Consider the following 23,667-nt stretch of genomic DNA (forward strand, 5'->3'; position numbering starts at 1 on the left):
AAAATCAGACAAAAAAAGGTCTGGTTTTATCATTGTGCTCAACTTAAGACCAAGAAGCAGAGGACTATAAAGCATCAAGGAATTCATGACTCCATTGAGCAATCAAAGTTGCCATTCACAACTTATTCAAGGGCTGCAAAAAAAAACAAAACCAAAAACAACCAAGTATTACGATTTCCAAGTCATTACATTTTAAGACAAAACCTTATAGTAACAAAACACATCACTAATGTGTACTAAAATAAGGTTATTTACTTAAAAATGATACATTGGACATAATCTGTGTACAGAACAAGCAATTCATGGTAAACTCAATAAGGCACCTTTTAAAGCAGATGCTGTACAAAATACATTAGTGTGTTACATTTTTAAAGGATTATTCTACACTTCTGGCATATAACACACAAGAGTGTGACCGTTTTCCTTGTTCCACTCTTTTTTTTTTTATTTTATTTACATCTTCTCTAAGTTAGCTACAACGTTATTTATTCATCTTGTATACAATATAATACATTTTATTTGGGGCATGGCATGTCAGAGCACAAATGTCAGTACATGGCGTGGGTGTTTGCAACTGCAACCAAAGGTAAAATATGCAACGATTACAATGGATTTGTTCTAAAGTTAGAAGTAACGCGTGCTCCACTTCTGCTACACCAAAGCTAACACACCAGGGCTCCATAAAGCACTGCATCATACAACACTGCCAGCTGTTTTCAGACATCACTCCCCGTTCAGAACAAAGATTGTGGGCACTAGATAAAAGCCTCTTGATTTCAGAGGCACCGTCAGAAAGAAAGGTGAAGTAGTTTATCATCCTAATAGCTGATGGAAGATATGCCTAACTTCCCTTTCAAAAGGTCTTCTAAAGCCAAAGATGACTTTTTAACTACGTCTGCTTCTCCAACATTTCAGATTGTTGAAATGCAATCTATGGGGATAGGGTAGACAAAATGTATGCAAACGATTCATTTTAAAAACACATTCAAATGGTCATTCAGATCAAGATCTAAAATTTCATTGGAGACTACTACGGAGGTAACAGAATTCTCACTTTACATCTCATTCGATACTTCAAGATGGACTCACCAAGAAAATAATCAGGAAAAAGGGATGCATTTTGGGAAAAGTGTCTTTTTCCTGAGCAAAACTCAGGGAAAACTACATTTTGAGCAGAACTCAGAATACAAGCCTAGATTTTACAATAGGAGCATCATACTTCCTGTGAAATTTGCAAACTAATTTTAACAGTAGTAATTATATAAGTTACTCAAATTACTTTTCAAATTACTGAAATCACAGGGAATAGGTTAAATTTAAAACAACAACAAAAAAAGTTTAAGAAATTCAAAGGCACAGTTTTCATGCTCCCAACACACACTCATGCATTCCACATTTCTGACTTTTATTGATGTTTATATGTACATATAAATCGTATTCGTCAGGTTTGGGGGACTTGTTTTAGATGACAAATCTTTATAATTTTGACCCAAAAAAGATTAATATCCCATGTGAACAGACAAACCCAATTAGCCATTCTATCCCTTAAAGGCTTCTGAATTCTACAGTATTGCATGAAGCAAGAACTTAGCCTAAGAGTATGTTTCATTATGTAATAACTAATGGGCTGGCTTGGAGCTGAGATCTTTCTGAAAGGTAGCTAAAATATCAGTATAGACATACTTGAGCTCCAGACATTTACTTCACATGGAAGGTAGATACACGTTGCAGTGCTTTATGCAACCAGATCCTTTAGGAACTGGCTTTTTTAGAATATTAGAGAATCAAGGATTACTTAAGATCCAGCAGCTCCTCTTGATGACTAAGGAAAATTACATATGCATCATATGTTTCAGTATGAACCTGGAAAATGAAGTGCTGAAAAATTCAGGTTAATCTTCAGGATCGAGGATTTTTGTCTCCCAAACATCCAAGACCTTTGCAGCAGTCTGTTCTCATCTTTGTCTAAGTGCATGCATAAATCAATTCAGGTCTTAAGATATCTTAAGATGTTTACCAAAGATCATCATCTTATTACTTTGTTAATGCCTATACAATACAGGAGAGAACAGGTGGATAATTAGAAACTACAGAAATTCACTTTCTTGCTTTGTTTGTACTATCATCAATGGCTTCTTGAAGCTTGAGAGAAATTGGTTTTTAGAAAGTTTACAGCTTACAATGCTGTAACAGTTTCTGAAAGTATTAACAAAAGTATTCTAAAATGGAATGGGTTCATTTAACTAAATCTCCATAGTCCGAAAGTTTAAGCTAGCAGGATTCTTCAGATTGATCAAAATTCTAGAGGCAAAGCCAAAAAAAAAAAAAAAAAAGGACTTTTCTTTTTTTGTTTTTTTTGGCTCATACCAAATGTTTTTCTGCTACCTGTGCAAAAATGATGTGCAAAGACATGATTAGTAATTTCAAACGCATCATATATTTCTTGGCAGTGGACGGAGAAACCTTCTTTTAAAAAGCCCTTTTCCATGAGCACTGTGGCACAATGTCGTATCTTTTGCCATATTCAAATAAATTAAAATCATAGCTGACACATCTATGAACTTTTCAGCCAGAGTACATATTAATACTTAAAGGCATTACTGAACAAAAGTAATGACTTTATTGTTATAAAAAAAAAAAGAAATGTCCCTCAAAATAGCTAGTTATCTATAAAATATGTAGCACTATTAAATAAAGTCTGTACATCACAATAGAAAATAAAAATACTGCTATCTTTTTGCCTGACCATTTACATTATGCAAACTACAGAATTAAAATGAAAAGATAACATGTTAGGAGGTTGTAGTTGTTCACAAATCACATTAGTTCTGCATTACACTTTTTTACCAGTTGTATTTAAGGGAAATTTAAACACATATCAAAACAATCTCCATGTACATACCTTCAGACAACAGATAATCTGGCATAAATCAATCTGAAGTTTTAACATTTTCTTCAATTTTAATATTATTCCTAACTTTTTTTCTTCAAATCTCAACTATGGCATATATGTGTGTGTGCATGAATGTATCTAATTATACACATGTACATAGGACTAATTTTTTTTTTTTTAATAAAGCACAAAACACACTGTATAAATAACTTCCCTTTTTAAAGTTATCTAGAACAAGATTTACAGTACAAAGTTATAGGCACTTAAATTATCAAATAGGTTCAATGGTTGCAAATACTGTGTTTTCCTTCTTCCGACGAGATTCATGGAGTTGAAGCTTCAACTTTACGGTACTGTTTCCTGACTTAGAAGTTTCAAAGGAGTCATAATTAAATAATTCTGCCTTACTGCAACCTCACAGAGAGGTTCTGGTTTTTAACCAACTCATCTGGATGGGAGGAGTAAAGGAGGCAACTACAGTTTCTTGTGCATGCCAACCAGTTGGCACAATAGGCCCAAATCCTGCAACTCTAGTTATCTGTTTCATCTTCACAAAACATCTTTCTATGTCATTCCTCCCAAACACAGCTGACTAGAACTTGAAAAACCCAATGATTTACCTTTTCTCAATTCTGTAATTTTGCAACTGTCCACTAAGTGGCCCACAGACATAACCTCCTGCATTTACACCAGAGCAACACAGCTCAAAATCTTCTGCATGTTGTGAATCTTATCTTCAATAGTTTACATGTTCTGTTCTCCAGGTCCTACCCCTTATTGTATTCACTAATCTCTTACTCTTGTGTCTTTAAATTAGACCAGTTCTCAAGTCTGCCAAAACTTATCTTCTGTCTAGTTTTGTCAAACCGTGAGAAATCATACTTCTACAGCTGATTAATTCCCTCCTGTATGGAAGAAAGTTAGGAGAAGAACTGGCACCTACCAGTGAGTTCCAATAAGGAAGGATGGTAAAACACAACAAAGGTCTTTTTGTTAAGATGTGAAGTACCCTACAGTAAAAACACTAGTTGCATGTGGCACTGTGAAAAATGTACCAAATTTCATCAAATTATGGAGCCCACTCTGCTGTAAGTGAAATGACTAAGGCAGTCTGTGCCTCTAAGAACATTGTTTTAAGCACTATACAGACCAGGCAGGCATTCCTTAATTTACAAATGGTTCACATTTTAGCAGTTCTCCTTGTGATCAAAACAAGAATAGAAATAAAACTGCGACTTTTCAAGGATAACTTAATGGCAAGGATTCAATTCTGTAGCAGATCTCCGATTGTGAAGTCACAAAATAGAGCCCTGACAATAAAACTTTGTTCATTTAAATTCCAAATGGCAGCAAAATAATTCTGGCACACACAAAGGCATATGGAACTGTTAAACTGAGTAACATCACGAACAGATTCATAACCTACAGGCTGTTTCACAAAAACTTGGTATGGATTGGCTAAGTTTTATCAGGTAGAAGGCAAATAAAAAGCTTATATTCTCCATCTCTGTTGAATCCATATAGCTTGTTAGGCTTTCACAGAAAGCACTGTAATCGAAACATTCAATTCAGTACCCAGAGTTTTACTGGAGACTCACAAAGTATGACTGAAGTCTCAATGCAGCTAATACCAAAACAAAATGCATATTTTATCAAGGCTGTCCATATACATAGCACGTAGTGTAGAGAGCCTCTCAGTATCACAGTCTATGAAGTACTGAAAGATTTGATTAGCAGCCTGTAGAAGTGTGGTGAGAAAACACACCGAATCTCAGTTATTTCCTCTTCCCACATAGGTCTCACTCATGTTTGAGTGAAAAGTTCTAGGAGTCCAGCTTTGCTGTCCAACGTCAGTTTACTTTGTCAAATCTTTACATCTTGCGATTCCACCATCTTGGCAAGCGTCTTCTTGATCCTCAAGGCAGTGAGTCTTGAAGCAGGATTGTGAGCCCAGCATTCAGACATTAATTTTAATATTGCTCTTAAACACTGTTAAATAAGAAACAAAGGAAAAGCATTGTAACACGTGTAAAATTTCAGTTATCTATCATGCTCAAAGTAGAAAACCCTGAAGCCCAAACCAGTAGCTTACACATTTTCAGCAAAACTGCCATCCTTCTCCACTGCCTAGTACTACAATTGTTGAAACTAACTGAAGCATTTCTTCAGTTTCACAGATTTTTTGCCACAATTTATTGCTATAACTCAAGAATGTCAGTACATAAATGATAGTAGTAAGCAGAAAAAGAAATCCACACATACAACAGAGAAACTGTAGATAACTTTCTCACAGGAAACGAGTTAAGTGACAGAAGCTCCTCCTGCCATCAAAAATACTAAGGAGAAAAGTGGGAATTCCAAAAAGAAATCTAAGATTTGGGGGAAAAAAGGGCATGCATATGTGGCCTTGTATATGAAATCGTGAAGCCTTATTTACTGCATTCAAGCTGTGACCCTTTGAAAACACATTTTTGTTTATTATTTCAGTTACATCACAGCATAAACGTAATACCTTCTGAAACCAGAAACAAGAAGTAAATACACCTATCACAATAATCACTACACAAGTAAAGATTCTATTAATAACCTTACAGGGTAAAAAAAAAAAAAGCTGAACTCTGAATATATATATACAACCAAATTGCTTCATATTCAATAAAATACTTAATCTCACAAACCAGTAAGCAATACATACTAAAACTAGTAAAACCAGTATGGAAAAAAAACCTAACAATTGATTGGTTTTAGCTTCAACTACAACTCCTCCCAAATGCCATTAGCTAAATATAAGATATCACTTGGAGTAGCACTCATACATTTGGATGTTATTTCAGGGTGTCTTATTCCCAGATTACTGAAAAGTTAACATCAAAATATGGACTTCTGAATTTATTTCCAACAGATCTTTATCCTACCACTGCTGTGAAGTTTAAAATATCAGCATGTCTGATGGCAGTCTCTGTCTACAATGCCTTAATGTTTCAAAATTAGAATACCTTTCTTTACTAATGAACAAATGGAATTAGTTCTTTCTTTCAGCATACTCACTTCATCACTATTCCATCTGTTAGATACTACTGGGCGCAGACGTTTGACACACACCACTTCTCTCATGTCCTCATAAGATGGATCATTTGGCACCATGTCATAGTATGGCAACTGATACTCTTCAACAATACCTGGAGATAGTTATGAAAGATCAAACATCATTTAAGAAAAAACAACAGCAACAAAAAATCCATGTCTCTACTCCCTGATTTCCTTAACCAGGAGCAAAACCAAACAGCTTTATGCCAAATCAAACCCAACACACTATTATACAGCAATAAATAGCCCCAAACTTCATAACAGCCATCTTTTACAAAAAACACTCCAGTAGTTATGAATATTAAGTTTAAAAGTTACGCTAGTTCCTTTCAGTCCCTTCGATTTTAATACCTTCTGTAGACTTTGGCAGCCTCTATTCCAATCTCAGCTACAAAGAAACACGGAGAAAGCAAAAGTTGGAAGAACAGCAAAGAAGCCACAATGTCACAAAGGAACAATGAAGAGAAAAGAAAGGAGGAGTCACAAGAATATCTAAAACACTGAATAAGAAATGCAATAAATTATATCAGAATACCTCAGCAATTACATTTTAGAAGTTGCATCAACAGTACATCTGTATTCCACTACCTCTCCAAGACCCGACACTTTGCTTTTTGAGCAAGGAGAAAAAACCAAAACCCTAAGCTTTTTAATTTTAACAATCAAAAAGGTTTAGGGTCAGTGGTTTTCAGCCTATATGCTGGACAGATAGTTAGTACTGCTTTAAAAGAAGGCAAGTCTGCTGATAATAGGCTTGTTCGATTATTTCCTTTTATTATTTTCAAGAAAAGTATGTAATGTTAAAGGAGAAAAAAGGTCCTGGTAGATCTTATACAGAATATATAGAAGTTTACCTCCTGTGACACAGCGTCGAGCCATTTCCCAAATTATCAGCCCAAAACTGTATATGTCAGCCATGATGTATGGCTGAAAATGGTTTTTATTCAGGCTTTCATCTAGGACCTCTGGAGCCATGTAACGTTTTGTTCCCACTCTAGTATTCAAGGGAACATCAACTTCATTTGTGTCACTGTAGGAAAACATTGACAGATCAGGGAACTGTTGACTGTTACAAAACATGGTATGAAACTGCATGTTTAAAGATGCAATCACTGCACTGCAAAGCGCCCATTTATAAATTATTTTCTTTCATCTATTTCCTTCCCGATTTTACACTCTGAATATATTGTACCACTGAAAAACATAATATGGCAAAACAACCCTGTATGGAAGCTAGTCATTAACTGCATTGATAACAAACAAAATTAAAAGCCACTATACAGATGCAGATACTTGGCAGCAACTCAAATGAAAACTACTCATAAAGGCTTACATGCTTTCTTACATGCTCTAGTGTAGTACTCATCTCTGGCCTCACTGAGCTTGTAAAATCAAAAGGAAAAGTATTTTCAATGTTACTACTACAGTATAAATTTCACCATTCAGTTTCAACTCCTTTCACACTGTTCATATTTTCTGTGAGGTAGTTTATAACAAAACTAGAGCAGTTAGCGTGAAAGGTCAGTTTTGAATAACAAATTAATTTTCTTCCTTTCCTCTAAAAAATTACTGCGACTTTCCACAAATAAGGGTTGGTGGGTTTTTTGTTTTTTGTTTTTTGTTTTTTTGTTTTTTTTGTTTTTTTATACTTTGTTCACTTCTTAACCTGTTTTCACCTTGATGCTTAGCAGCATTCCAAGGATTAATTGCATTTTAATCTCAAAACAAACCAACAAAAAATCCCTGAAAAAATGCAACGAGCAACTCAGTCTCTCTTCTTAAACTAGATATTTGGTGCATTGAAACAAGCCAAGAAGATTTGCTTATCTACCTGTTAAACTTGACTGCGAGACCCAAGTCAGCAATACAGCACGTCCCATTCTTCTTTATCAAAATGTTTTTACTTTTCAGGTCCCTGTGTGCAATAGCAGGCTTGCCTTGCGTCCCATAGATTTCTGTATGTAGATGGCACAGACCACATGCAGCAGAGTATGCCAGTTTGAGGAGAGCCCTGTTGTCTAGTGTAGTGCACTTCAAAAAATCATATAGTGATCCATTTTCATGATAATCTGTAATCAAGTAAAGCTGCGTCCAGGATCCAGTGCCTTTAATATCTGCAGCTATAAAACCTATCAAATACATAAAGCAAAGTTACAAGTTACTTGCATGTAAGTTCTTTATGCAATACATTAAGAATTCTTACAGCTTTCTTGTCTTAGACTGCATCAGAGTATCTTTTCCCCCTTTCAACACTCGTAACACAAGAGCTCAGATTTCTCCTGTATGAGGTCCCCATTCCAGACTTCCAGCACAGAGATGGCAGACATTTCCAACCGAAAGTATAAAGGATTACTATTTTTATAGTATTCCATTAGTATACATAAGAGGCAGCCACCAGATAATTTCACACAAGAAGCAACATGCTCCGTAACCCATTCAGTAAGAGCTCCTCCTCCTTCACCCTAACATAAGCTCAAACAAACACCATGCTGTTTCCTTACCAAGGATGTTTTCATGACGCATTAAAACAGTCTGGTAAATCTCTGTTTCTCGAAACCAACTGGCTTCTTCTGTGGTAAAAAACACTTTGACTGCAACTTTTTCACCCCTCCATTTGCCCATCCACACTTCACCATATCGTCCCTTTCCAACTTGCCTCACCATCTGGATTTGTTTGGCAATAGTACGCTGAACCTGAAGAAAATGAAAGAAAAAGAAGGGGTGAGGGAGAAGAGTAAATTCCAGCGATGAACCAAAGGCACCTAGGTTACTTTTCATCTCACTGGAAAATTACTTCTATATTATTTTTCACAACTGTCATTTCAAACTTGATGTTGTTTTCTCCAGGGAAGAAATCAGAACAATTTCTTATTTAAATAAGATGCATTCTATTTGATTCTAGATTATGAATCATACATTTATCACTTACCAATTCTCATACAAGTATTAACTATGATTTTGAATCAAAAAATGCAATCAACTATTAACCAAAAAAAAGCAAATCAATTTATCAGATAGTGACAGAGAAAAAAAGTGAGTTCATTCAGTTGCATACTCGTGATATCCATTCAATGCATTTCCATCTTCTCCTTCTATTTTGCTGATAGCAACAGATTTCCTAACAAATAACCTGTTTTTACACTTCAAGTATGAGCTTCCATACTTCTTCAGTTTTTCTTTCATCTTTCACAGTAATTGCAAATTAAAAATAATTAATGGATAAGCTAGGCATTAAGCACAAAGCCAAATTTCATAGTAAATGGACACAAGTTCACTGTTGGAAATCTTGGGTTTATAATTTACCAGCAATGGTAGTCCTGAGCCACTGCCAGAACTCTGCGACTGGTCAATGAGGTCTTTTAATGACTCCCCAGCTGGAATAAATGCTTCATCTTGTTCCAGGTCACGATTATAACAGTGTCTCTTTGCCATTGACTTACAATAATGCCTGCAAATAGTAAGAGTAGAAGAAAGGTTGAGCTTCAAAACACTTCTTCAGACTATGTAGTAAACTAGGAAAAAAGCTATACAAGTAGTACAAGTTTTCTTAAGAAAAGCAGATTTCACTGCAGAATTTTATCCAGAAATGCAACTTACAGAGGTTTGTTGTTTTGTTTTTTTTTCTTTTAACACAAAAAACTTGTATTATGTACAGAGGCACACCAATTTATTGTGTGTCAGGTGAAAAATCAACATTTTAAAAGTTCAGCTTGTAGCCAGTATTACCAGTATAAACCAGTGGTTTATCCACCACTGAATTGGTTTAGAGGAAAAGACTGAAATCTGAACCATGGCAGATGGGGCTGACACATACATTGCTGCTGAACCTGTTAGAATGATGCTAACCTCCATCTGAGAGCTGGAGCAGACAGAAGCAGGCATTCAACTGCACTTGTGTGAGCTACCATAGCTCAGGCAGTAAATTATTTAAAAACAGGAGAAAGTCAAAAAACATATCCTTGTTGCTTAAGGCTTGCAGAAATGTTATGCAAAGGTAAGTCTCAGAACAAATTTAATCAACAAAACGATCAAAGATTTAAATATATAATTGACATAATCCTTGTAACTGAATGCTGTAATAAAGCTACACATGACTTATAAAACTGTAAACAATCACTTTGTACCTAGAATAAAGAATCAAAATAATCTAAATTCCATGTTCTGAACATTTCGTTTTTACATAACAATGCAAACTACTCTATTTACACTCATTTGAGAAATGAAAAATGTTACCAATAAATGAAGTGCTTTCCTTACTTGTAACAAAAGCAGCTAAATAAGATGATCATGACAATTATGCAGACTGCCATAGAAATTAAGACTGCCATCCAACGAATGCTGCCATCAAAAAGTCCATCTATTAAAAAAAATGAAAATTTCCAAAGTAGTTCATTAATAAAATACGTGGAGCACACACAGCTTATCTAGATTTTACCTTTTCATCTACTGAATACTTTAGAATTCCATAGTAATGACATAAACAGTGTCCCATAAAATGTGACAGCTCTAGAGATCTTGCAGGCTATACAGCAAAAGTTCTTTTAGGACTTTCAAAGCACTGCATTTCATTTGCCATATTAAGACTTCAAATATCCTGTGTTTGTATGCACATAAGCATGTGTAAGTGATGGAAACACAATAAAACTTCATTTCATAGCAATGAAACAGACCTACAGGATGATTACCTAGAATTTCCTGATGTCATCTTGTTATTTATAATACTGCTGATAAATTAAGCAGGTAATAAAGTTTCAGTACTGACAGATGACAAAACACAACACTAATAATAAAAAAATTTAGTGCATATCTTTTGCATATTATGGCATCAGAATCAACTCACACATTGTAAAAATGTATCCACAGTACCATTGTTGGATATTTTTTTTTTTAATCTTTTTTTTGTAAGGGTTTTGGTCTATCATTATAGAATCCAGACATGAGAACAAACTGTATTTCTTCAAATAAAGCTACTGACTGAAATCTAATCATTCAAAACACTCATGGAATTTAATGAATAAGAAATATAGTACCTTGGGTGTCATAGGCTCTCAACAGAAGTCAATTTTGTAGGCCTGGTTTACTTATAAAATAAGCAGATTAATACAACCAGGGACCCTTACGTAAATTCTGAACTGACAAAGCTGTCAAAAGATTAGTTGCTGGCAAATTATTACAAAGAGCCTACTTGAGAACTTCCCATTGCTACTGAACATTTCAGGAATCTATACTGCTACCCTAATGGAAACACTTACTAGAGATGACAACACATAATAGGAATTCATTTAAATAGAACAACAGTTAAGCAGAATCTAGGGTACAAGGTTATGCACAAGAGAATAAAGAATTTATACAATTTTTAAGGTGTTTAGTATTCTTTGAAATTCACGTGCTTTTGCAGTCTTAAAAATGGAGGTAAAAGTAGCTGGTTCACAGAAAAAGAGGGAAGTGATCAATCTACAAGAGTATGAGCTTCATTTATCCATTAACATGAGGTTAATTTATTTTAAAAAAACTAACCACAGACAGAGCAATTGCAGTCCATATACTGACTGAGTATTTTAGGTGTAAAAAACAGATCATCAAAGCTCTGAGGAAATGCCATATTACTGTCATTAGTCACCATCAGGTTAGATAAATACAAATGCTTATGCAAAAAGGTCCCAATGACAGGACCAGGGCCAATAGGGGCAAGCTGGAACACAGGAGTTTACACATAAATATGAAAAAAATACTTCTTCACGGTAACAGAACACTGGAACAGGCTGTCCAGAGAGGTTGTGGGGTCTCCTTCTCTGGAGATATTGAAAACCTGTCTGGACATGCTCCTATGTGATCTAATCTAGGTGTTTCCTGTTCCAGCAGGGGGACAGGACTAGATGATCTTTCAGGATCCCTTCCAATTCCTAACATTCTGTGATTCTGTGAATGGAACAGTTTGAGAATTTTCTGTCAGGTGAAAAATCAGCATTTTAAAACTTCAGCTTGCAGCCAATGTTACCAGCATAAACCACCACTGCTTTTGGTTTAGAGGAAACAACTTGAATGATAGATTACTCCAAATTTGAAAAAACTTGTATTCATGAGCCTGCAATGTGCCCTTGCCACGAAAAAGGCTACCTGCATCCTCATCTGCTTTAGGCAGAGCATTGCCAATAAGCCAAGGGAGGAGACCATTGTCCTCTGTCCAGCACTGGTCACACAGTTTTGGGCTCCATGCCCACAAGGGAGACATCATGGACATAACAGAGTCCAGCAATGGACTACAAAGGTGCTGAAGGGACTGGTGCACCTCTCCTGTGAATAAAGGCTGGGGGAATTGGGACTGCTCAGTCTAGAGAAGAGAAGGGTTGGTGGAATCTTAATGTAAATAAACAGACTGGGAGATCACATGCAGATCAAGATATAAGTGAACAGCCTAAGAGTAACAATGTCGTGACTGTGGAGAAACAAACTTAGCATTGAAATGTCAGAAAACTAGAAATAAAGAATGAAGAGTAATAAAGAGCTTCAAATCAAAATAACTTAAGGAAAAAAAAAAACACACTAGTGCAATATTGTTATTACATTTTCTCCTTGTTTTCACCTGTTGATCAAGAAGCAGAGAACACACACAACATCAGCAGCAATGCGAACACATAGGAGTTGTTTACCTGTACTATCAAGCGGTGGTAATGTTGGCTGTAAATCCTGATTGCAGAAGTCAGTCCGACAGCACTCAATTGTCCGACGTAATTGTGCTTTTGGTGAATCCTGTTGAAGGAAAATTGGAAAAACATTCAGATTCTGAAGTGACCAGCTAGGACAAGCACTGGAAATCCTACTGATACAACTCAGAAGAAACAAAAGGTTAGGTCATTTTAATTTAAAAACACAAACAAACAAAAAATATCAAAAAAACCCCAGTAGAAAACAGTTCAACTCCACCATTTAAAGCATGAGACCTTACAGTGGTAGATAAGTACCATCTAAATTCTTTGGGTGCAAATATTATACAAGTGTACTGCTTCTTTCTCACATTACAGCACCAAAGTAAATACATGCAATTTAGCTGGCTATTCCATATATTGTAGAATTTTTAAGGTTAGCAGCAATTAATATATATTAGATAAATATTACTCTTATGACAAAAAAGCCAACTGCTTTAGAAATTTCATTTGCATTCATCATAGCAGTACTATTTGCTTCAAAAACATTTTCAAAACAATATATAAAAGATGGATAGCACGTAACCTAACCTGAAGGTAAGGCACTACTACAAACTGAAGAACAACTTCAGCAGGTCATCATGTTACCTCAGGTCTGATTTGCAATAATGTTAAACATTCACCTCTGTAACTGGAGTCAAGAGTGCTTACAAAAAAGATATTCTGAGTATTCAAAACAGAGATAGCATTTTGGCAAAAATAAATAAAACATTTTAAAAAGCGCAATACAGCTGGTGATTATTAGCTTTGTTTAACATAAGGAATGTGACAAAGGAAAAATGCAGTTCCTCAGCTAATGCTATGTCCCCTTCTTCTAAATGAATCCCTGCTCTATTAGCTGCATTTTGAGTTCCTATTTCTAGAACAGATAAGGAGTTCTATAGGCATCGCTCTATTTAAAAACAGCAGTTCAAACTAAAAGCAAGTTATACGCAACTAATTATAAGTAACCTCTCTGAAAAGGAAAAAAGTTACATATCTAACAGAAAAACATAGACATTTGCTAAATCGTGTGCATGTTCATCTAACTTTGACGGAACTCTTGTAACCTGTGGACACAGATGCTTAAGGTTAGTACTCTCCTGTCAAATGAACTGAAGAAAACAAGAAGTTACAGATTCAGACAATCACAAAATCCCAAACTATAACAAGCTCCCTGGATCAATTAGTTTTACTATTAAGTTGCTTCTTCAACTAAAGAAACAGCTGATAGAAGTAAAAGGTTGTTGTCCTGTGTTCATTTTGTCACTGAATTAGAACTACTTGCAGGAAGCTCTAAAAAGCCTGGATTTTACTCCAGCCTTTGCTCAAAACCCATAAATAATCCCATTCTCCTCAGTGGAACAGCAACACGTAAAACTTTATGACTGCAGTCATATTACAGAGATTTAAATTACTTATGCAGTTTCCCCAAATAAACTCCATGAATATTTCCAATTTTAACAGTGTCTCCTTTTTACCTTGCACTGGAAGTCCGAACCTTCATACTTCATGCAGCCAGAAGCAAGTGTTGGTTCCCCATGTTCATCTTCCTCAATGATAGCAAAGCAATGCCCATTAGTTCTGGAATGAAGAGATTAGATGTGTCTTAACAACCTGTTTGCTGTCTGATATGCAGCATTGGATGACTATGAACTAATTAAGCATTGCAGTTTCTAGAACAAAAATAATTATCTGTAGCAGTGATTACCACAGTTTGAGATCACCGTTCCTTCTCCCCTCTCCCAGTATTTTCAAATAAAACACCATAGGGATATTTCCTCTCAAATTTCTGCCTTTACACTCCAATTTCCCCCAACTATTTATTTATTTATTTAAACAAATTACACAGACAGTTGTTCAGAAACAACTGAGTGTGGATATGCAGAGATGAGAACAAGCAGGCTCACTGGTTGACAAATTTCTAGGTTAAAAAAAAAAACCCAAACAACAAAACCCCCAAATTCCCATGTCTGTTCTGTGAAGCTCCTTCAATGAAAGGAACTATCAAAGAGTAAACAACATACAAACAGCATCCAAAATGTAACTCTAAGGTGAACACTCACATCCAGTTTCTGAACAGGACTGTTTAAATTAAGGTAAAGAAATGAACAGTGCTGTTTCAGAATAATTGTTTTATTGCCACTAGTCATTTCAGATGGAAAAAAAAAAGTAATGAAGGCCTATATTGACTTTATAAAGTAGAGGGTGACAAAAAGCAAAAGAAAAGCAGGAAGGGAATTTAGAAAGAAAAAATCTGAGTGATCTACGAACATTTTCTAGCTGCAGAACTATGTCTGTAAAATAGTATGTGACTTTATGTTTCAAAACACATTATCAAGGTTGGATCCATAAAGGCTACATTATATGCCAAGCAACAGCATTAGAGGCTCTTAATATTGTAAATAGTCAAATTACACTAGAAAGCGTAATACTTGCTATTATCTATCTTTAGATCAGTTCTTAAGGAAGAGTTTCCACATTTCTTTAAAGATGGAAAGGTGAATGAAAAAACAGAAGGAGTAAGGAACATTTAAAGAAATAACAGTAAAAACATCTTAAGGGGGCATACAATCAACGATCCTTTTAAGATACCTGTGCCTATTCAAGTTTAAGCTACCCAGCTGCTCCTATGCTCAAAGACTTTTTTTAAAGCCTGTCTTTTCCTCAATCATCTCTACACTTTAAAATATAACATGAAAAATATTCAGTAAATGCACATGTAACACAAACTGTTGTTGTTTTTTTTACTGAAAAAATATTTGACAAAAACAGGCATATAGTCAAAACTGAAGGTTTAGATTTTCGTTATTTAATGTTCACCCAGTTCTAAAATGCTACAGGTCACTTAAAAACTCAGTTTTTCCAAGCAGTTGCTGGGGCAAAATGACTGGTTGCAAATGGTTCTAGTGAAAGCAGCATTGCTTATATACAGACGACTGTGGATTTTAATTCAGTGGTACTGTGGAAAGCTGAGAGTTACAACCAAATCACCTGACAGAACCTGATTCAGCACAGTAGAGATTTCATGCTCTCATGAGCAAAAAGCCTTCTCAAAGAGCCCGTTTTGACCTGTGTACAATACTTACATGCATGTGTTATTAATAGCATCATCTGGACAATGTCCTGAGCAGTAGCACTTAAGAAATGGTAAGGTGTCTTCTGGAGCGAGTGTTACCCCATTTCCTTGTTTCTTTTGGTCAGGATTTGTCTTCATTCCTGTGCCATGGAGCATGCTGTCTAGACTTTGTCCTGGACATTTAAACAATAAAAATAAAAGAATATGTATTTTCTGCAACTCTGAGAACTGGTCAGGAATTTCAGAGAAAAATTTGCTACAGTAGAAAGCTTTTATTATCAAATAACTGTATTATACAAGATATTAGAACTACCCTGAGAATGACACAACTTTGAGTTAAACATTCTATTATAGAAACATCTAGCTCATATTTTGTTTCTTACTAGCAAACCTCCCAGCCACAATCAATATAAACAGGATATTTTCCTTTTTGAGGTGGGGCAGAAAAGTAGTAATGCAAGGCTGGTAAGAATTTTCTGAAGAAAGCCTTTCTCATTCCTGTGCTCAGAAAGCCAAGAGGCTGGCTGCTGGGGTAACCACAACAGCACAATTTTATGCATGACCAAACACACTTAATATGCAATTTTGTAATTCTCTGAACCGAAGTCATTTTTTATGGATTCACGGTCTCATAGAAGAGCATTAATAACTCCAGAATCTCTTGGGTTTTTTTGATCTCTGCATGCATTAGTACTTCAAAACAGAGCTAAGGTAAATCTTGTTTGCAAATTAGATTTCCATAAATGACATGAACATTCTCACAAATGAGCTTTCAGAAAACAAAAATAGGGCTAAATAATGTTCCCAAGTAGCCTTCAGTTACTCGGCACTAGAAGACTTGAGCATCATTTACTCTACTTTATATTATTAAAGAGCTTTTCTGAATGTAGGAATTCATAAGGAAAACATCATCTGTCTTCTGAGGAAGAACATCCAGAAAAAAAAAATCTGGAACTGCCTCATTTGGAATATGCTTCGTGATCACTATGAGAGATGATCTTCATCTGTTTCCTTCAGCTCTACTCCATGTAACATCACCATGAAAAAAACTTTTTCCAAGAGTTGCCCAACACTATTCTAGGTATTTTGAGTCCTCGAAGCGTGAGCCAAACAAAATCAGAAGAATTGTGAACAGACTCACCTGCACTGACCAAATTTACAGCCAACCTCTGTGAAATGCTTACTGTGCAATAGAAAAGAGCAGCCAATTCAGACTGATGGAAGCTTTAAAAAAAATCAGTTACAATTCAGCAAGTGCAAGTACGTCAGTGCCTCTCAAAAAGGTCTGTCACAACGAACACTTTCAATGTATCGAGGAATAAAACATTTTGGAGGAAGCTCATGGTTTCATAACAGATTCTTGGGGCTTCTTGTTGAACTCCTAGACCACTAGGTGTAGAGTAATGAAGACGTTACTCTAATGCTGCACCATGGCTGACAGATGTGCAGAAAAGATTGATAAAAATTGCGCAGCTATCACTTTCTGCACGACTCTGTTCTAACATCCACTGTCAAAAACAAAAAAAAACACAGACTTTAAGATTTCCTTTTCTAAATACAGTAGGGAGTCCCAATTCAGCTATTTCACTATAAGTGAATCTTCTTCAGATACAAGAGTACATCCCTATTTTACCTAAAAACTCAGATCACTTAGCTATGTTTTATTTGAAACGGTTTTCAACAGTACTTCAGTAACACCCAATGCACACCACTTCTACCTGTGCAACAGGTATTTCAGATTTAATCAAAAGGAATTCTGCACTTCTCAAGTGCCCACTCATCCACATCTGTCCCTTCTCTCTTTCTGCAGTTTTCACCCCAGCAAAAACTGTAAGCTCATTTTAATACCGTGCTGCAGATGTTACACAACACTGTTTTCACTTCTGAGAAATCCCGATCTGCTCAGAGAAATGGTAATTTTACTTATTATTTACTTGAAGGAAAAACCACTGCATGAATACAAATATTATTTTTCCTTCTTATTTTGTTCAACTACCAAGATATATTTGCTTAATTAAGGAACTAAATAGTTAATATTGTAAAATCCCTTATATCTTCAGGGAAATTCCATATGTTCGAAGTCTGAATACTTTACGACCTACATCTCACAGACACTCATCCATCTTCCTACTCTGCACATTAAATGCATTTTTTCAATTTGTTAGAAGATACCAAGCCCCTTGATGTAGGGCTACTCCCAGCTCTTACGAGAATAAACAAAATATGAAACTGCAATTTGTAATAGGTTGAGGCTAACATAATCCATATAGTTCCCCAGAACTTTTTGACACAAGTATCTATAAATTACCAAAGGACAGTTTTCATTTTCCCTGCCAGTGTAAAGGTGCCATCTAAATTTTAAGCCCTGTCTGGCATTTTTCAAGCAGTATTTTATTCCTTAACTAACGCTGCAGGAAGACTAGTGTCTACCAGTCTTTCATAGTTAAAAAATAAAATACATTTTTCCTCTTAATTCTTCAGAGATTATTTATATAGCAAGATTTGCGAAAAGCAGGAAACGTCATTCTCATTTACAAGAAAGGGAGGAAGGGAACTACAGGCTGGTGAGCCTCACTTCTGTGCATAGAAAGATCATAGAGCAGATCCTCCTGAAACACATGTCAAGGCACATGAAGGATGAGTAGGTGATCCAAGACAGTCAGCATGGCTTCACCAAGGGAAGGCCATTCCTGACCAATCTAGTGGCTTTCTATAATGGAGTGATGGCAACAGTAGGTAACTGATGTCATCTACCAGGATTTCTGCATGGCCTTTGACACGGTCACCCCGCAACATCCTTATCTCTAAACTGGAGGGAAATAGATTTGAAGGGTGGACTATTCAGTAGATAAGGAACTGGTTAGAAGGTCGCAGCCAGAGCCAAATGTCAGTGCTGGTGAGCTCAAACATTCTCACACAACCACAGAGAAGCTGATGAAACTTCAAGCCAACAGTTTAGCATTTCCTCCATACCATCGCAACATTGCCTCATATGTTCTGTGTTTATTTCAACCAAAATTATACCTGTGATTTCGTATTCAACTATATCCTCCACAAATCAAGCTGTACTGCTAGAACTAGCTACTGAATTCAGAGAATCAAAGAACAGTTTGGGTTGGAAGGGACATTTAAGATCATCTAGTTCCAACTCCCCTGCTATAGGCAGGGACATCATCCTCTAGATCATGTTGCTCAAAGTCACATCCAGCCTGGCTTTGAATGCTTCCAGGGAGGTGGCATTCACAACCTCACTGGGCAACCTGTTCCAGTCTCACCACTCTCACAGTAAAGAATTTCTTCCTAATATCTAATCTTAATCTACCCTCTTCCACTTTATAACCACTTCCCACCATCCTGTTGCTACCTCCCCTTACAAAAAGTCCTTCCTCATCTTTCCTGTAGGCCCCCTTCAAGTACTGGAAGACTGCTATATGGTCTCCTTGGAGCCTCCTCTTCTCCAGGCCGAAGAGCCCCAGCTGTCTCAGCCCGTCCTCGTACAGGAGGTGCTCCAGCCTTCTGATAATCTTCGTGGCCCTCCTCTGGACCTGCTCCAGTAACTCCAGATCCTTATTGTGTTGGAGGCTCCAGAACTGGACACAGTATTCCAGGTCTCACGAGAACAGAGTAGAGGGGCAAAGTCACCTCCCTCGACCTGCCGGTCACACTTCTCTTGATGCAACCCCGGATACGGTTCACCTTCTGGGCTGCAAGTGCACACTGCTGGCTCATGTTGAATCTTCCATCAATCGACACTCCCAAATCCTTCTCCTCAGGGCTGCTCTCTGCCCTGACCCAGACGCTGGACCTTCCCCTTGGTCTTGTTGAACATGATGAGGTTGGCATGGGCCCAGCTCTCAAGCCTGTCCAGGTCCCTCTGGATAGCATCTCTTTCCTCTAGTGTGTCAACTGCACCACTCAGCTTGGTGTCACCTGCAAACTTGCCGAGGGTGCACTCGACCCATTGTTCACGTTGCCTACAATTCTACAGAGATGTTAAATAGCACTGCTCCCAACACCACCTGTCACCAATCTCCACTTGGACATCAAGCCACTGACCACAATTCTCTGAGTGCAACCATCCAGCCAATTCCTTATCCAGAGAATGGTCTATATATCATAACCATTTTCCTCCATCTTGGTGACCAGAACGTCATGCGGACCAGTGTCCAATGCTTTCCACAAGTCCAGGTAGTCCACTCAAGTTGTTCAGAAGTTTTCTGCTGAACTCATAATAGTATCATTTTCCTCTAGTTTATACTGACATTATACATGAAAACACTTTCATTCCAAAATAAATTTTCCTTAAAAGGAATTTGTCCTAATAGAACTACAGTACTCTAAATAGCTCTTATGTTAGATAGGTCTTCCTTAGAAAAAAGGAGGTATTACAGCCAGGGCCTGTCACCATTCTACTGATGAGAAGTTTCCAAGATGCACTGTATACAAACCTTGGTGTAACTGGCACAGATGGAACAAAATAATAGCACTTTCCATAAAACACAAGAACACAGAAAATCAGTGTTATGGGTACAAATAAAGTATCTTCAATACTTCTATGAGCTCTGCATTCTGGTATTTTTAACCTTTAAGTCTCTACAGAGCTGCCTTTTTTTTTTTTTTTTAAATAACTATATCAAGCCTGTGATCTCTGAAGGTCAGGCGTGTTATAGGCAGCTCCACCTAGCAGAACTGGTTCCTTAAAAAACAAACAGTGACAACAAAACCAATAAAAACAACAACAAATCACAGCAAGTTCCCAGACTGCTTGTTTAAAACCTTTCACAGCCACCCTCTAGCTGCCCCAGGAGGTACGCCACATAGTCTAACATAACAGCTCTTCCACCAGCAATACCCAACCTCTGGTCCTACTTCCCTTCTGTTCTTAAGCAATAACTCAGACTCTGAAAAATTAAGTTCCTTCTGCAGATTTTAGAACAGATAGATTTTTTCAGGTTAGTGACTAAACTTAAACACAAAACATGAAATTCATAAAGTGCATTAAAGTTCAATAAACTATTTTCAACACAATAATTTTCAATCACAGAATGGCTTAGGTTGGAAGGGATCATAAAGATCAGATAGTTCCAAGCCCCCTGCCATGAGCAACTGTCACCCACCAGATCAGGCAGCCTAGGGCCTCTCATCCAGCTTGGCTTTGAATACCTCCAGAGACGGGGTGTCCACAACTCTTGTGGGAAATCTGTTTCAGTACTTCACCATCCTCAGAGTAAAAAAAAAAAAAAAAAAAAAATTCTGCCTAACAGCTAACCTAAATCTCTCCTGTTCTAGTTTAAAGCCATTCCCCCTTTTCTTATCACTATCAGACCATGTAGAAAGTCAGCCTCCCTCCTGCTTATAAGCCCCTTTCAAGCAATAAGGTCTCCGTGGATACTTCTCCAAGCTAACTGAGCCCTAATTCCTCAATCTTTCTTCATAAAAGAGGTGCTCCAGACCAATGAGTATCTTTGTGGCCCTCCTCTGAACCTGCTCAAACAGCTCCATGTCTTTCCTTCATTGGGGACCCCAGGCCTGGACACGATACTTCTGTTGGGGCTTCACAAGGGCAGAGCAGAGAGATACAAACCCCTCCCTCTCCCTACCAGCCACTTCTCTTTTAACGCAGCCCAGAATGCAGTTGGCCTTCTGGGTTACAAGCACACACTACTGGATCATGTTCAGCTTTTTGTCCACCAGGATCCCCAAGATCTTCTCTGCAGGGGTGCTCTCGATGAGTTCTTCTCCCATCCTGTACCCCATCTGAGACTGCCCTGACCCAAGTGCAACACCTTGCATTTGGTCTTGTTAAACCTCATTAGATTTTCACGTCCCCACTTTCTGAGCTTGCCCAGGTCCCTCTGGATGGCATCCCTTCATTCTCTTGTGTCAGCTGCACCGCTCAGCTTGATGTCATCAGCAAACTTGCTTGGGGTGCACTTGATACAACTATTTTAGCTAGTTGATAAAGATATTAAAGAGCACCACTCCCAAGACTAACCCCTAGGGGACACCAGTCATGAGACCAGCCTTCACCTGGAGATAGATCTCTTCACCATACAAATAACAGGAAGGATGAAACTGAAAACAAACATGAACAGATTTTCTGTTCGTTAATGGATAATACCAACTTTAAGTCTTACTACTCTGTATTAATACTAAGGAAGGTTTTAAAATTTAAGTTTCAATAAACTTTTCTTCATATGTACTGAATGCAATTTTTTTGTTAGCTAATTTAGATGATTTAATATACTGGTGTTCTGCAGTGTATCTGAGGAACATACAAAAACGTGAGGAGTCAGGTATCTAATATTACATCATAATTATATCCATGTTTAAAATTTAGGAAAATTTAGATATTTGTAAGTATACTTGAAACTACTTAAACAGTTCATTGCATACTTTGATTAGTTCTGCTCATCGGGGAACCATATAAACAAAGGAATGCTACTCTGAAGTAAAACTGATTCTGTGAACTGAAAACCTGCACTAGCAATAAGGCAAATACCCATTTACTACAGTTCTTAACTGCTGTTGAAGGTGATGAATTCTTGCCTAAGATAAGCAAAAGTAGCTGGCTGTCTATGTAAAGCAGTAGTGAATGGAGATTAAGTTACATTTATGATGATATTGTAAAGATCTTCCACACTGAGAAAAGGAATACAGAAATGGTTTGTGTCTTTTGTTTTGTTTTTTTAAATAAAGGCTATTAAATTTAGTCATCTGCTATTCACATCCATTTCTGATCATTTTTCAACCAGGGGAGTGTTCCATAAGATAAAAAGAAGATGCAGTCCTTTTTCCTAAGATAATACTTGTAACTATCAGATTATTTGTTCCACATTGCCCTAAACCAGACTCCCCCAAGAATCCAAAAAGTGCATAGATGACTGGGTCTTTGTTTTTTTTTGTTTGTTTGTTTGTTTTTTCCTTCTGTTTTTACCCCCTTTCCCTCAGTATATTTCATGTGTTTGAAGACAAGCCTTTAGGCAATTTGCCTCAGAGCAGCAACATCTCAGCTAGCTCAATTTTCCCACAGCTTTCAGAACTTGCTCTGTATTGATATGAAAGTCAAGAGATATTCTTAAGAGTAACTCCTTCTTCAGAAGCAATTTTTTTTAGAATACAAAGTATTTCAACTTAATTGACATTTATTATTATAATATAGTAGAAGGTATTCATTCAAGCATTGTTATCAGAAAGAATGTTGTTGAATTTTAAGTCACTTTGAGATCTCTGTATTTATCTTATTTCTATTTGTAACTAGGGAGATATGAAAGAGAAACAAATTTGTTCTTCCAGTTAGTATTGCTTTTGAGTAAAATGCTGGTTGAACAAGCTCTACTACAAATTACTATATCTGAGAATAATCCAGAGTGGAAATGACCTTTCAAATGTTCCTGGTACCACTTGGTCAAAGGTGGTCCAACTTTTAAGTTAGACTTGTGTCAACGGTTTACGGGCTGGTTCGGCCCGGTTCCGTGACTAGAAGGGCGGAGGGATCCGCGGATCCGCGCCCCCGGAAAAAGAAAGAAAATAAGGGACCCCGAAATAATTGAAAACAGTGGCAACAATCTGAGGTAAAACAAAGTAATTTACTAAATATGGTATCAACAGAATTTTATAAGGAGAGAGAATGTGAAATTGATGGTGGATCGGCCTTACCACAACGCTGAGATGAGAAGCGCAGGCAGAGAAGCGCAGGCGAGAAGCGCAGGCAGAGAAGCGCAAGCGAAGCAGCGCAGGCAGAGAAGCGCAAGCGAAGCAGCGCAGGCAGAGAAGAGAGCATCAGGTGACCTTGCCGGGAGTTATATCTCCTCGCTGACCGCAAAGCCCCCTGGGGAAACGTAGCTGCTCTTCTCCGCTGGACAGGCCACCCGGAACTTGAGCATCAGCAGTCAAACCCCCAGTGCATTGCATGATGTATGATG

At 37.1% G+C, this 23,667-nt stretch overlaps 1 protein-coding gene across 2 annotated transcripts in view; it reads right to left on the reverse strand.

Moving 5' to 3' along the window:
- Window positions 1-168: 168 nt before the first annotated feature.
- Window positions 169-23,667, reverse strand: part of BMPR1A (bone morphogenetic protein receptor type 1A) — a 45,380-nt gene continuing 21,881 nt past the window's right edge. For both annotated transcript variants that reach the window (XM_010714183.3, XM_019617471.2), the window contains 10 exons: window positions 15,753-15,915; window positions 14,145-14,247; window positions 12,631-12,730; window positions 10,238-10,337; window positions 9,284-9,428; window positions 8,482-8,674; window positions 7,812-8,109; window positions 6,835-7,010; window positions 5,942-6,072; window positions 169-4,882 (listed from right to left, as the gene is read on the reverse strand). In XM_010714183.3, the coding sequence (XP_010712485.1) occupies window positions 4,757-4,882; window positions 5,942-6,072; window positions 6,835-7,010; window positions 7,812-8,109; window positions 8,482-8,674; window positions 9,284-9,428; window positions 10,238-10,337; window positions 12,631-12,730; window positions 14,145-14,247; window positions 15,753-15,915 (1,535 nt within the window). In that variant the 3' untranslated portion in view covers window positions 169-4,756. The remainder of the gene's footprint in view (window positions 4,883-5,941; window positions 6,073-6,834; window positions 7,011-7,811; window positions 8,110-8,481; window positions 8,675-9,283; window positions 9,429-10,237; window positions 10,338-12,630; window positions 12,731-14,144; window positions 14,248-15,752; window positions 15,916-23,667) is intronic.

Source organism: Meleagris gallopavo, chromosome 8 (assembly GCF_000146605.3).
Source record: "Meleagris gallopavo isolate NT-WF06-2002-E0010 breed Aviagen turkey brand Nicholas breeding stock chromosome 8, Turkey_5.1, whole genome shotgun sequence".
NCBI classification, from domain to species: Eukaryota; Metazoa; Chordata; class Aves; order Galliformes; family Phasianidae; genus Meleagris; species Meleagris gallopavo.